The following is a 15,821-nucleotide window of genomic DNA, read 5'->3' as shown; positions in this document are numbered from 1 at the left end:
TGCATCTTTTGTGATCTTACAAAGCTTCAAACGACGCGTCGACTATTAAATCAGTCGTCGACGATTCTGATAGTCGACGTAATCGTGACTAGTCGACTAATCGTGGCAGCCCTAAAAGAGTTGTGCTGACAGATTCCTTTCTCTTGAAATAACTGTTAATTTTGCGTCCCACATAAGACCAAAGTGGGCTGGATTTGGATGTAAAACAAATTTTGACATCACTCTTTAAAAACGTGGGAAGAGCGTCTATGATCCAAATTAAAAATTTTAAAGGTTTTTTTTTTTTGATATTCAGAACTGCAAAATCTCTGTGGTCCCTAATTAAGGTATTTGACAGAAATTGTGTAAAAAAACCAAACAAACAAAAAAGCATCAACAGCTAGCACTGTTTTACAGCAGTATACCCACCTGGTGATGAAGGCTTCAGAGATCCTGGTGTCATTGGGTGAACCGATGTCTTTTCCTGAGCATTTATCCTCCCCAGCATGGCCACTGCTGGCCTCGCTGTCAGCCTTCTGACTCAGAGTGTCTGAGAAGTTGTCATCTCTGGGACACAGAGACAGTGTGACATTGAGACATGAAAAGAGCAAGAAGTGATAGACAAACCCACAGTAGAAAAAAAAAAAAGGGACAAATCAGCAAATCAGTCAATCTTTTATATTTGTTCAGTTCTTCAGTATCAGTATTTTCCATCCGTTTCCTGAGAGTCAGCATGTGTCACCCCCCCCCCCACCCCACAAGGTCTACGGAGTCAGATGAGTCATAGTCCCGAACCTCTCAGCATTCTGGTGATGCGCTGTGTCGGCGACACGCACAAACACTCACACACAAACCAGCTGCATGAGTTTCAGTGAGCTGTGTCACTGGATACTCGGTACAGTTGGTGCCTGTCAGGTGGCAGTAATCAGACCTACTGAGCTGCACTGTTGCCTCTGATGGCATCATCAAACACAGTCACTTATTTAGCAAATCCACATGAACGCACAGGGTCACAGCACAGACGAGCACTTCTCCAAAGCAGAGGCAGCTACCAACAAAAATTACAAACGAATTTTCACAGTCAAACGTTGACAGGTGACATCTTGTGCCAAAGTACTTTAGGAAACATCTCCCTGTATATGTTATTTTTTTATAGGACGAGTGAAGATTGCAATCTTGTGCGCTCTTACTTTCCTCTGCCTGCTCACTTTAAGTAGAGACCAGGACGTTACTTCCTTGGGAACAACGTGTACAGCTGTAAATTTCTGTGCTCTTTCATTAACTAAGATGACACCCCATCAGCAGTGCTCCCTCCTAGTGAATTATTGATAGGGGTCCTTTGACGGGACAACAGCAGCAGGGGAAGGAGGAAAACAGAAAGAGCGTGAAGGCATTCCAAATGACTGTTTTGCCAGCCAGCTACTAAGTGATTGGAGTGATTCTGTTCCAGTCCTAACGAGACAGTGACTTCAGTCCATTAGGCACCAACAGTCGCTATGGCAGAGTGCATGCTTGTTAGTGCTGAGAGCACGAGACGGTGACAGAAGGCTTGGTTAAGGACCCTGGAGATGCAGAAAGCTCCACAGCTGAGCAGGGATGACAGTGGAGGACAAGACAAATGAGCCTGAAGGTCCCCTGTGCGCGACCCTATAGTAACCTGACGGCCTAGCAGCCTTTTTGTGGAGCAAAGTCAACAAGGACAAGTGTGTTGTTTAACCCACAGGGATATTTTGCTAAGGACTTTAGCTCTCAGACTCTAAGTGGATCCGGCACTAGTTAAGCAGCCTTTGGTATAATAATTAAGCGAGGAGAGGTCAGAAACTACTCGTTCATCTTCCAACTAAAGAATTCTATTTTAATTGTATAATTAAAAATATATAAAAATTACATTTTTATATACATTCAATCTATAAATGAATGTATTACTTTCAGTGGTTCTTTATAAACACCTTCTGTTAGAGCATTTTTCAGGGTTTGAGGACTCTGTCAGCTGTGGAACGAGTAAATGTTTTCCCTCATCTTAGGTTTAGTTCAAAAGATGCTGGCATCATATTTACTGAACAGATAGGAAACAGTATAAATCTTCCTGTCCAGCCTCAGCTCAGATAAGCTCTAGCCCAACCCCCACACCCCTGAACTGGATAAGCAGTTAAGAAAATGGATGTATGAATGTTCCCATCCATCTCTTGGGAAGAAAGTACATAACATATATTATGAACATCTGATTATTCCTTTACAACTGCCTACAGTTTGAGGTTAGCTAGAGGTAAACTGACTAGTCAGTATTCACTGTGCATGATGCACATCTTTTGTTTGTGCTCAATACAGAAGATATTTATTGCTCTATATTTGTAGGACACTCACATGTCTTGGACTACAATGTACTGGTGTGGCACCAGGCCATCAATCCCATTGTGCCTCCCCTCCCACCAGTCTTCAGATGCCCGTTGATACAGCAGCAGGGAGGCGCCCTTCTTGAAAGACAACTCTCGAGAAGAGCGCCCGACGTAGTCAAACTTGGCAATGGCTTCAATAGGCTCACCCTCTGTCAAGAGAAAGGATTAGTCAGGTTAAGTACATGTCAGATATGGCAAAGTCATCAAGTACAGATGGTTGTTATTTCATGTGCAGACATTTCTAACAACTGATTAAAGTGCTGTAGACTTGGGAAATAAAAATCTAATTTTGGAAACAAATGCACTTACAAATACAGGCTGGCTACAATTCAAGGGAGTCTAACACCGACATGTTTGTACACGTGAATATGCAGTTGATGCAAGTGCACATGGAGTGCAAGTAAGCTAAGCCAGCTGATTCCCCCGCCCTCAGTTCCAGTCAATAGTAACCCAGCTTTACAACAGCAGGCCAGAGCCACTATGGGCCCTGAGGAGCTTTAGCAGGACATGTATAGAAGCTTTTGAGAGGAGATCTATGCGACTCAGGGGCATGTGAGTCACGGCATGGATCATCAGACTGGGGTGATTACTGCTCAATAATTGTACAAATAGAGCTCTGGATCACTGACAACAGAATGTGAAACATACCGTGAAAAGTTACTGCGTAAAACACCAGCCAGTGGTCGACTGAACAATTATTATTACAGTTTATTTTAATTTACTTGTACACATTTAACTACTTGTGTTCCCCGAATACAATCTGAAGAGAACAACATCTAGAGTTGACTTTACTTTTCAAAAAAGGCACAGTCTCCAAGCCAATATGTATGCACTACAGCAACACGAGGCTAAAAATAGCTTCTTTATTCCTCCCTCGCTCCTACCTCTGCTTTCCTGCCAGCTCACTTTCTCGCTTCAAGTCAGACAGGGGGTCCCTGGACAGACGTAACACAGGCTCTTTATATACGCTGGTAGGAAGGCAACAGAGTAAATGTCTGAAACCTGTCTCAGCTGTGACAACTCATCGTGATATACTGCATCTTTCTCAGGAGTGGGAGATTAATTTCAAGATGAGAATCCCGTGTGCTAAAGAAAATATAGGCTTGATTGTGGAAAGACTTGTGGGCTCTGCATTTCTTCCAGTGTCCTATTTTATCTCATGTATTCTCGTTCAGTTTCATCCCACCTTTAACTTGCTACTGTCTTTGCTTCACTGGGTTGTCAGTTTTTGCCGTGGCTCCAATGAAATGTGACAAGCAGGAATTTACAGTTTGAATTAATCGGACTGCACTACAGTGGACGAGGCTGTTAATAAAGCAGACGGCACAGTCGTCGGTGCAGGGGAATTCTCTTCCTTCCTCTACTTTCTTCATCCCTTTCAGTCACGTCAATAAGCTGATCCTGCGATCTGTCAATGTGTACCCAAGGCACACGCGTGTGAGCGCTGCAGGGACGTGACTGAAGCTGGAAGCAGCAGGCAGGATTCCCTTTGTCATGTCGTGCAATTATAACTGAAAATCTTTCAGAACCAACTGAACTCGGTTGCACACGTACATGTACGCACCCTCCCACACTGAGACTGGAGCTAAAGAAATGCTGAACCATGAGAGTTGGAGGCATGTGGTCCAAGAGATAGAAACTGTCAGATGTCTTGCACACGCCAGTGGAGCGCGGTTGGTGTGGATGTTGCTTACACCAGTGTTCCCACAGAGAAATGGGGCAGCAGAAGCCTGGTTTGATATGTTTTTAGGATCAATGGCACTAAAGGAGGCTTCTTTTCCCCCACTGCACATCATCATGATGTTAATAATCGCACGCTCTTGCTGTTACAAAACAAACAGCAGACACTGCGGCAAACATGGGAAAAAAAAGAAAAGAAACATGGCTCCTAATAGGAAAACTGACTACGCTCTGCAAAGTATAACAATACATTCCCCTTTAACATCTACAATACAGCGAGCAGGTTCACGTGACATCGAGGGCATCCTGGTATATTCCTGTAACTGCCATAATCAATGAGTCATTTAGTTCATTTCTGACCTTGTGGGAAATTTACCAGCAGACACAACATTAATGTTGCCACTCTAAAACCAGTTAAGCTCCTCGCGTGACAACCATCATCTCAAATGTCACGCGTGTCGGACAGTGTCAAATGTCACAACGCCCAGTTTGTGCCTCCCATATGTTAACATTATTGCTGCTTCAAATAACTGTGTCCTATAGGGGAAAAACTTTAATTTAAGATTGATTTCAAAGCTGTCTTTGCTTAGCAGGTTAATAAAAAGCACAAACTGTTGCAGAGATCAAAGGAAATGTGATTATTTTTACACATACAGCACAAAAGGCTTCAACTCTTGTTTCTTTATATTTTGCTTCCAGAGAGCAACACATTATTGTCACTTTTTAAAGTGGTCTTGAGTGTTTCTCCAGGGATGAACCAGTGTTGTGTCTACACATAACAGATAACTTGGCAAAGAACCAATTTTACTAGTTACTAGTAAAACACAATTCGCTCCCTGGCCCAGAATACTATTTTTGCATCAACAAGGCGAGTTCCAAGAAGCCGTTAGCTGAAACTTGGCATTATCTCAGCATGGTGGAAACTGGTGGATTAAAACCAGAAGTGGCAGGCCTACAAATAAACCAGCTACAGTAGATGAACAGTATCTGAAAGTCACATCCTAAAGAAACTGAACTGGACTTTCAGTTAATCCTCCTACTGTTCTCTGAAAATTCATCAGAAAAGATGTTAGTGGAAGGATGGCTGTAAAGAAGCCGATCTTAAGGAGGGAAAACTGAGAGAAAAGGGTGAGGTAGGCCAAATTAGACAAGAACTAGCCTTGATGTTTGGTTCCAATGATTGTATTAGGGCTGTGCGATATGACCAAAATTAAGGCATCTATCGTCCGATAACGATATAAATCACAAAAATGTAACATTTTCTGTAAATTCTGTGAATCTCGGGCAGCTCGACTTGCGTGAAGTGTTTCCAGCTGGAGTCGAGTGTTTTAACCGATGTATGAAACGATACATTTTTAGACATAAGTTGTAACATCCGCCGTTTTCTTTGTGAGTATTTATTACACGGCGTGCTGCGGGGAAAAGCCTGTTCTAACGTTTGAGTCTAAAGTTTATTTTCTAACACTTGACGGCTCTTTTTTAATTCTCATCCGTAAATAATCTGCTCTTTCACGTGATTCAGTTTATTTTGAAAAGTCTCAACAGGATCTTGAGCTTTATTGTGAAAGGTTTATGTGGAAAATAAACAAGCAGACACGCGATGGTTTTACAGTCGTTGTTGCTAACGACAACGCATAAAAACAAGCCCTTGTCTGTCTGTAGTGTGGTTATATTAAATATAAGCGAAAGAGAGAACTTTAAGAAATGAATATAGCCACTACAGTGACCATCAAAACCATGAAAAATATTGCCGTAAAGAGTTTATTTTGCGACACCACGAAACAAACGATAGCGTAAAATGAAACGATAGATGTTTTTATATCGTCATCCGATATATATCGTTATATCGAACAGCCCTAGCGAGTATGTCCAGAGGAGGTCAGGAATGAGGTACAACAGTGAGCCAGCCATCACAAAAATGGCTCTGTCATGGTTTGAGGCTGGAATCATGGTATTATGAACGCAGAAAAGAACCATTCGATTTTGCTCCACTGTGTAATACTGTGTGGAAAGCTTTCAATTGGCAGAAACTTCATTTCTCAGCATGGCAATGATACCAAACACACTGCCAATGTAGTAAAAGCATACCTGGATAGAAAAACACAGGGCATTGAAGGCCTCAGCTGAGGCCAGGTCTCAACTATAATGAAGCAATGTGGGATCAGAGGCAGTATTCCTGAAGACTACTAAATAAAAAAAGAAAGCTTGCCTAAAATAGTTTAGGCTCTGTTGAAGAATAAAAGTCCTCATACCAAACACTGAGCTTCAAGCTCGTTATAACTCATTTTATACAATATTTCCATTCATGTTTGTAGACGTTTCGATAAACTGTTGCATTTATTTGTCATTTTTCCAGGAAAACGTGAATGAAATGAAGAGTGTCTCATGACTTTTGCACAGTACTGCCTGCTTTTTAATCATGAACAAAATGTATCGGGAGCATAAAAACTCACAATGCTGCTAAAATAAAAGTGACTACCCAGTGTCTTATTAAAAGGAATAAGAATGTGTGCATCAAATTTAACAGGATAAGTAAAAATCTGGACCTTTTGTTGACATGAAAGAAATGGGATGACTAATATAGGATTCAACCTCTGTGCAAAACCTCAAAGCAAAAGAGATACTTCAGTGAGGGCCAAAGTGGTGAACAGGTGGACAACCGCACCCTCTTTTGGACCAAACCAAGAAGCTGCTATCGTATATTTCAAAATAAAGGTAAGCATAGGAGTCGGTGAACCTAACTGTTCTTACATCTTGGGGAGCTTTTCATGAAATACCCATCTGGGGAATCCTGGTGAAGACTGACATTATGTCTTTCAGAAGACTGTTTGCCTCTGAAAAATACACAAAATACATAAACTGTGGCTATATTTTCTGAATGGTCACAACTACAATATGACAAAAGATCTTGATCGTCAGTTATCCACACACTTCATTTTTTTCACAAATGTTATCAGGACAGCATATTGCATTAAGACTCTGTATGTAATCAGCTTGAAACGCATCTGCTCCAACGAGTCAAGGATATTTCTCCACCGGTGTTTGCACACGAGGTGACATTCACTTCCTTTAAAGGCCAACACAAGTTAACACGTTTGAAGCCTTGATAAGAAAGGAGAGAAAAATGATAACTATGTAAGTCTGGAGAAAACAAGCGAGAGTAACTAAACAGGAAACAAGCCCTGTTTTTGTGTCTGAAATCCAACTGAGGTCACAGGGATTTAAAAATAACTGATGACAATAACTTGACCACAGTTCAAGACTCTACAGGGAGGAACTCAGTCAGTGAGGACATCCTCCCAGTCTGCTTAGAGAAGCTTTTGGAACAAAACCATGGCAGCAAGGGCTTTCTGGAAAACACAATCTTCTCGTAATTACTCAAAGTTGATAGCTGCCATCTGTGTTTTACAGTAGGAATAAGTTTCCTCGTCTAATCAGATATTTCCTTTGGTTATACTTAACAGTAAGATGAGGGTCTTTATTTGGAAACCGTGATTAAAAGCTAATGTCAGGAGAAGAGATCAACTGTGGTTTTCAAAGTCTCTCTGTGGAGGCTGATGTCAACATGTAGCTTGGTGATAACGTGGAAGGATTTGGGTGACTGCTTTCAACAGAAAAGGTTTAGGAAAGTGTGTTACTAAGGTAAGACAATAAAATTAGGTTCAACAGTAGTTCAAGTATTTCTTGCACCGTTCTGTCTACATCTGGTCAGTTTTCTGTCAAAGTTATCTCTCACTTTTTAATGAGCTGAAAGTTTTATTGTCCTTTTCTGCTTTTTACTGTAAGTTAAACAGCAAAGTCATACCACGTCTAATCTTTTGGTCTCAACTAACTCACTAAATATTTGATTTGGACATGATGAACTGGTATCCATTTCATGGAAACAAAGGACCACATGTCTGATCACACAACAGCGTCTGGCTGAAGTACTTAATATCCTCCAGTGTCAACAACAGCCCGGTGTTTTTTCTTCGTTTCTTCATTTCTATATATATTTCTCTGGGACATATGGAAATGTAGTTAAATGTAGACTTTATTATTTTTGAACCACAGATAAAATGTGACACTTTTGAAACATGCTTCATAAATCTGCCATAAATTACTTGTGCGCTGATTTTTCACAAAGGGAGTTAAAAATGTAATCCAAGGTTGGGACCTTTAAGAAACAAGTTTCCATTCCCAGGAGGCCCAAAAGGTGCAGACCACCAAGGAATTTGTAAAATGAGGGGGTGCCGTCCAAAGCCCCAAGGAAAGCAGAACCATTAGAATATGAATGGCTGTCTGTCATTCTGAGCCCGGTTCCCTGGCTCTTCAAGGTTAATGCATTTATCGGGCTGAAAGGCAGGATTAGCCACCCGGAGCAGCAGAGACACAAGTTTAACCCCCCACGCACCAAAGACTGGGGGGGGTTAAATTTAACCGTGCATATGCTAAATGAACAATGGTTACAATAATTAGTTTTAGTTCTATATTTAGTGATTGCAACTCCTAAAAACACAATTTGATTGGACTCTAGAAGGACACAAAGGTATGTAAGAGCAAGTTTAAACATTTGTATGACTATTTACTGCTGTGCAGTCACTCACCATCCTCGCTGGTGTGCGTCTCTGTTCCTCCCTCATTGTCTACCTCCTCCAGGGCTCCATGCTCGCTATAGGGGCTCTCACTGTTGGGGACAACATCCAAATTACCAGGGTCACAGCCACAACAGGGTTCAAGGACTAAGGTACATTTCAACAACACACACAAAAAATTTTAATGATAAAAAGCCATTCAAGACAAGATGAAAAGCAGGAAGGTTTTTTACAATTAATAAGACATGGAGGATGTTCAACCAGCAGCCATTATCAAGAGTTTCCCATTGTGTGGTTAGGAAGTCTTTCTAAATGATCATCTGGAAATGAAGAGTGAGAGCTGACAGGAACGCCACACATGACCGCAGATTACCCCGGCCAGGAAATGAACGTCTGCGTCCAAGCTAACATGTCAGTAGCAACCTCCTCTTTAGGGAGAGGAGGAGGCAACGAATGGAAAAGAAAATCCCAGGGGTTATGTCTCACTCGGGGAGACACAGGCACGCTGAGACAGGTGATTTACTCTGGCCAGAGATAAATCGCTGTCAGGCTGCGGTGATGTGGGGGCAGCACAGACGAGGAGAAACAGAGGTAGATAAAGTCGGGAAGAAACAAGCGATAACCTTATATACAGATGTGAGGCTGGTTTTTGTCTTGCTTGACTGCAGTTTGCTCTGCATTTCAACTAATCAGCCCCTTCCTGCCAGGTGACCTCTTTTTTCTTCTGTCATGATCGTAGAAATTAAAACGATCGTTTCAGCCTGTCTCATCTAAATACAGTCCTGAAACATGAGCTACCTCGTCATGTTCTTCAGCTGCACGTGTTGAACTGGTATGTGTCATAGCTCACATCCACTCCCCAGTGTGAACATCTCTGGATGTTTGGGTCCAGTAAATGCGGCACTTCACCCGATTTAGGTATAGCACTGTCGGCATACGTTCTTATTTCTTACCAGTAGTCCCCGCCCGCCATGCACTTCTCATAGATGGGCCCATCCAGTTCTTTGACATCAGGAAAGATGGTCTCGTGGTGGATGATGATCGTCTTGATGATCTCGTTGACGTGGGCCTGGCACGAGACCTGGTCCTGGCTGTCTGGTGTGGGCATGAGTGTTGGGCCAAAACATATGGCCAGGTTGTATGGGTCCATCATGTTCTCATCACTGTACTGGGACAGACTGAAGGGAGGGACGGAGGGTGAAGAAACAAAATATAAAGGAGTAAAAGGTTGGAATATTTTAGTATAAAGTATTTCAGACAAATCATTGAGCAAGGGCAATCATGATGTTTAGGATGTTATTTTTGTTAAACTCACTGGTCGAGGAAGGCAAAGAGGTAGCGCATCACAATGAGGACCGATCTGGGAATGGTCAGGAGGATCTTACGGATGTACAGCGCTCTCTCATACAGGTTTTCTATTCCTTTTTAAAAAAAAAAAAAATAGGGGGGCGGGGGGGGGGGGGGGGGGGGTGGTCAAAAAGAGTATGTTGTTAGCAATAAAAAATTTATAAACCAAAAAAATAAAAGCATATATAACAAGTTTTTCTCTGGTTCAGTCCATGGAGTAGACGTCTGGGGCTTACACTTGTGTAATCTATCGACGTTATCCACATACTCTCAAGTCTAAAGACATAAATTCGGCCAAATACTTAGTAGAAACATTAAATATTTAAACGGGCACAGACGTTTAATTGTATAAAGTCCTCGTGGACACAGGCGATATGTTGACTCTGGTAATTACCCTCACCACAACTTTGGTTTATCACCCGATTCTCTCATAAAGGAAGAAGAAGTGAAAATAGGCGCTCTGTCACGCGCACATTTTGTTTACCTTTTCAGAAATATCACGAAAAAAAGAGCAGCTTTATTATCATTTTCACAGAGAAAAAATATTGTGCTTTAGTAAGATGCAGCCGGAGAATGTCGACCTTTCTGTCCTTCGTTACTATTATGTTTGTCTCAGTGTGGCACCTGAAGCCGGCTGTTTTAAGCAGCTAAGCTGGGGCTGTGCTGGCTGGGCTGCTAAAAATAGCCATGTCACCCTCCAGCCACTGTGTGCCATCTGGGATTTGGGCTTCTGGGATACTTGTGATGTATTTCATTTTTCATGAATACCTAACTTGGATTCTGTGAGGCTCTCAAGCACTTCAGAAGCTGCTATTTAAAGATCTATTCGAACGCAGACTTCTACATCACGTGTGTGCAGCACATCCTCGCGAAGCATTCTTACCGCAAATTCCAAAATGAAAGATATCACAAGCCGCAGTGCACGGCTGCGGTGAAAATGAAACAGTCAACTGAGAGCGGTTAAACGATCTCGTAGCTGGTCTGAGCTGCTCCATATGGGAATAAGGTTTATATATGGAGCCTGCTGGGCGCTCAGCCCACACTGCAATCACTGGCATGCAGAGCTGGGAAATGTAAACAGGGAATCCCCATCACTCATCCAGCACAAATGTGTAAACGACGGTAGACCCAAGAAACTCAAGAGGACACACTTCACACACTTGCGAGTACACAAAGAACACACACAAATACACGGGGCACACAATCACAATCACAATCGCAGAGTCGCACGAGGCATCGGGACGCACACTATGTCCATGTGACTTTGTGCATATTCAATTGTTCTTTAACAGAGCTGATGTGATGTAATGCAGTGTCATTCAAAGAGCTGACTGAACTGTGGAACGATTCAGACAAATTCACAATGTGACCATTCTTGTGAGGACTCCACTGCAGATTCAGCCCAGGGCTGCGAACATTCAACACTCCACCAAAACTCTATGGTCAGCTTTGTGCCGCTCACAACAGATCGGCTCCTGCTCAGAGCTCAACACAGCAGAGCAGGACCCACAAAACGCAAGTCCGAGTTCAGACTTCAGAATGACAAAGAGTTCAAGCAAGACTACAAGGAATATCCCAAAATGTTCAAACTTTCATTATCGGATACAGTGGGGCAAAAAAGTATTTAGTCAGCCACCGATTGTGCAAGTCCCCCCACCTAAAATGATGACAGAGGTCAGTAATTTGCACCAGAGGTACACTTCAACTGTGAGAGACAGAATGTGAAAAAAAAATCCATGAATTCACATGGTAGGATTTGTAAAGAATTTATTCGTAAATCAGGGTGGAAAATAAGTATTTGGTCAATAACAAAAATACAACTCAATACTTTGTAACATAACCTTTGTTGGCAATAACAGAGGTCAAACGTTTACTATAGGTCTTTACCAGGTTTGCACACACAGTAGCTGGTATTTTGGCCCATTCCTCCATGCAGATCTTCTCGAGACCAGTGATGTTTTGGGGCTGTCGCCGAGCAACACGGACTTTCAACTCCCGCCACAGATTTTCTATGGGGTTGAGGTCTGGAGACTGGCTAGGCTACTCCAGGACTTTCAAATGCTTCTCACAGAGCCACTCCTTTGTTGCCCGGGCGGTGTGTTTTGGATCATTGTCATGTCTGAAGACCCAGCCTCGTTTCATCTTCAAAGTTCTCACTGATGGAAGGAGGTTTTGGCTCAAAATCTCACGATACATGGCCCCATTCATTCTGTCCTTAACACGGATCAGTCGTCCTGTCCCCTTGGCAGAAAAACAGCCCCATAGCATGATGTTTCCACCCCCATGCTTCACAGTAGGTATGGTGTTCTTGGGATGCAACTCAGTATTCTTCTTCCTCCAAACACGACGAGTTGAGTTTATACCAAAAAGTTCTACTTTGGTTTCATCTGACCACATGACATTCTCCCAATCCTCTGCTGTATCATCCATGTGCTCTCTGGCAAACTTCAGACGGGCCTGGGCATGCACTGGCTTCAGCAGCGGAACACGTCTGGCACTGCGGGATTTGATTCCCTGCCGTTGTAGTGTGTTACTGATGGTGACCTTTGTTACTTTGGTCCCAGCTCTCTGCAGGTCATTCACCAGGTCCCCCCGTGTGGTTCTGGGATCTTTGCTCACCGTTCTCATGATCATTTTGACCCCACGGGATGAGATCTTGCGTGGAGCCCCAGATCGAGGGAGATTATCAGTGGTCTTGTATGTCTTCCATTTTCTGATGATTGCTCCCACAGTTGATTTTTTCACACCAAGCTGCTTGCCTATTGTAGATTCACTCTTCCCAGTCTGGTGCAGGTCTACAATACTTTTCCTGGTGTCCTTCGAAAGCTCTTTGGTCTTGGCCATGGCGGAGTTTGGAGTCTGACTGTTTGAGGCTGTGGACAGGTGTCTTTTATACAGATGAGTTCAAACAGGTGCCATTCATACAGGTAACGAGTGGGGGACAGAAAAGCTTCTTACAGAAGACGTTACAGGTCTGTGAGAGCCAGAGATTTCCTTGTTTGAGGTGACCAAATACTTATTTTCCACCCTAATTTACGAATAAATTCTTTACAAATCCTACCATGTGAATTCATGGATGTTTTTTTCACATTCTGTCTCTCACAGTTGAAGTGTACCTCTGGTGCAAAGTACTGACCTCTGTCATCATTTTAAGTGGGGGAACTTGCACAATCAGTGGCTGACTAAATACTTTTTTGCCCCACTGTATGTATAACCCCCCCCCCCACAAGGCTACAGTGTATAATATAAGATGATATGAGAGCTAATTATTTTAGGTCTTTAAGACAATAAAATCACCAGGATCTAAATCCATCTAAATTAGACAAATATGCTCTTCACTGTAACGCAAAGTATTTAAAATAAGTATGTAAATAAATAAAACTTGTTACAGAAAACAAACAATCAATCACTCATAAAAAGCGACTGACTGATAATACACAAAAATATGTTCTTACTGATGCAGGACAGCAGCTCATTGAACCTCTCTTTGGGGAAAAGAGGGTTCTCCAGACCTCGGAAGTACAGTTTGAGAACGCCAGCCACCGAATTGATGTCATGATTATTCTCATCGTCTGCCAGAGGGTCATTTCCTAAAACAAAGAGAAGCGAGCAGGTCAAGTTGGATTTATTTTATTGCATCATTTTAGACATATACCTAATTAAAAATAAAATTGGAAACAAATATAGTAGAGATCAAGCTGTTGACAAGCATCTTTTATAGTGAAAACAGAACCCCGGTACCTCTCTCAAATGAGTTCTTGATGTCGTTGACTTCCAGCTGGGATCCAGGTACACGAAATATTCCTTGGTGCTGGAGGCCTGTACAGGGAAAAAACAAAACAAAGAAAGAGCAGAAGACCAACTCATGAGCTTTAATCCACCTGTGGTCATACAGATGAGAAAACAAATTGCCCAAAATGACACATCCTAAGGAAGATCAAAATTACTCTTATTATTATTATTATTATTCACCCCAAACAAGGGCCTTTTTGAGGGCCTAAACATGCTCAAAAACTCATGAAATTTTGCACACATGCCAGGTCTGGTGAAAAATTTTGTATTTTAATGGTTTTACATATGAGCACTGGGAAATGGCTCTACAGCGCCACCTATGCCTTGTAAAATGCAGCCCTACGACCACATCGTTTGGGCTACATGTATGAAATTTGGCACACATGTGTATCATGCCAAGACAAACAAAAAAGTCAGTGGGCCCATTGACGCAAACCCAACAGGAAGTCCGCCATTTGGACGTGAAGGTGACATTTTGGCCCTAATTTTGCCGTTTCCATGCCTCGAACTTTAACGAACTCCTCCTTGGGATTTGGTCCTATAAGCTTCAAATTTGGACAGTGTCAACTACACCCTTGTGCCATGTTAAATTGCGGAGCTTTTGAGTTTTCACAATAGTATGAGGCCGTGGCGCCATGGCGAATTTTGATGACTCGCCATGAAAATCTTATTGCCTCTCATTTTGTCATACATGTTCCGATCTGGACCAAAGAGCACACATATGATAAGGCTCCACCCCTGAACATATTTCAACTGCCATATTTGACATCAAGGACAGCGCCACCTAGTGGGAACAGGAAATGTCATGTTTTACACTTTGGGGTACAGTATTGTGATGGGTGACATCTGCAGCCTCAAATTTCTCCAGGAAAGCCTTAAGGAGTTGGTCTTGGGTTACAGTGAAAACTGTGACTTTTCACGAAAGGGTGTGACCCCAGCAGCATGGCGAACTTTGATGTCACGCCATGAAGAAACAAATTAGTATAACTCAATGAAATCCAGTCTGATCAGTACCAGACTTTACAGGCATGATGTCAGACCCGCCCTGAACAGATTGATATGCCCATTGTCGGAAATACGGACAGCGCCACCTAGTGGCAACAGGAAATGTCATGGCTTTAACTTTGTTGTACTGATTTTCACAGGTTGATCATGGCCACCTCAAAAGCGGTGAATATCACCATCAGTCCCTCATGATGCTTCAGTGCAAAAATTGTGACTTTAAACTGAACGGCGCACCCTGGTGGCAACGCGGTTCATCATGAAAGATGAAGTGGCTTTTGAGGGGCTTGGAAAGTTTATAGAGGCTTGAAATTTGGCACACACCTCCAAATGGATGAAGGCATTGTTGTTATGTAACCATTTTCCTTGAATAGCGCAAAATGGCTCCACAGCGCCCCCTACAATATTTCAAAACATCAGCCCCTGCTCTGTGTTTCATCTATGAGTCTGACACTTGGTAAGCTTGTGTAAGATATCAAGATGTACAAAAAAGTCTCTTGGAGCAATATCCCAAATCCAACAGGAAGTCAGCCATTTTAAAATTAATGTGTAATTTTGATGACATTTTCCCCTCTTTTCAGGCCTCATACTTTGACGAACTCCTCCAAGGGATTTCATCATATTGAAGCATTCTTCAGTGTGTAGAATCTAAAGATTATTCATATCATTACTAGTAATCAAAAAACATGCCCTTTACTAAGCAAGATTAAGTTACTGTAACTAGCCTGCAATATTTTTTTAGATTTATCTCTGAGTGTCATCAGTTGGTTGCCAGACAAGATGCAGAGGATGTTCTCTACAGTCACACCTTTCAATGCTTAGAATTATAAATCTGCTTTAGTCAGTGATATTTAAACTCAACAGTCATACAAGTGAGAGGTTTCTCACTGTATGGGAGAATGTATGTATGGGAATTTCAGTAGAAGAGACCACATAAAGATAAACAGGGCGGAATTTGCACATTTCCATGGAATAAACTGAAACTCCAACATCTGCATCTGTGAAAGTGTTACTTTGTCCCACACTAGATAAAGTTGGTTGGGTTATAAGA

At 42.2% G+C, this 15,821-nt stretch overlaps 1 protein-coding gene across 4 annotated transcripts in view; it reads right to left on the bottom strand.

Moving 5' to 3' along the window:
* srgap1a (SLIT-ROBO Rho GTPase activating protein 1a) overlaps positions 1-15,821 on the bottom strand; it is a 78,415-nt gene that overhangs the window by 7,102 nt on the left and 55,492 nt on the right. For all 4 annotated transcript variants that reach the window (XM_026176588.1, XM_026176587.1, XM_026176586.1 and 1 more), the window contains exons 14-20: positions 13,718-13,795; positions 13,432-13,566; positions 9,945-10,050; positions 9,583-9,807; positions 8,642-8,721; positions 2,344-2,524; positions 409-546 (exon numbers count right to left, since the gene is read on the bottom strand). In XM_026176588.1, coding sequence (XP_026032373.1) covers positions 409-546; positions 2,344-2,524; positions 8,642-8,721; positions 9,583-9,807; positions 9,945-10,050; positions 13,432-13,566; positions 13,718-13,795 — 943 coding nt within the window. The remainder of the gene's footprint in view (positions 1-408; positions 547-2,343; positions 2,525-8,641; positions 8,722-9,582; positions 9,808-9,944; positions 10,051-13,431; positions 13,567-13,717; positions 13,796-15,821) is intronic.

The sequence above is a fragment of the Astatotilapia calliptera genome, chromosome 7 (genome assembly GCF_900246225.1).
Source record: "Astatotilapia calliptera chromosome 7, fAstCal1.2, whole genome shotgun sequence".
NCBI lineage: Eukaryota > Metazoa > Chordata > Actinopteri > Cichliformes > Cichlidae > Astatotilapia > Astatotilapia calliptera.
The sequence above is the reverse complement of the archived record's forward strand: the minus strand, read 5'-3'. Positions and strand labels throughout refer to the sequence as shown.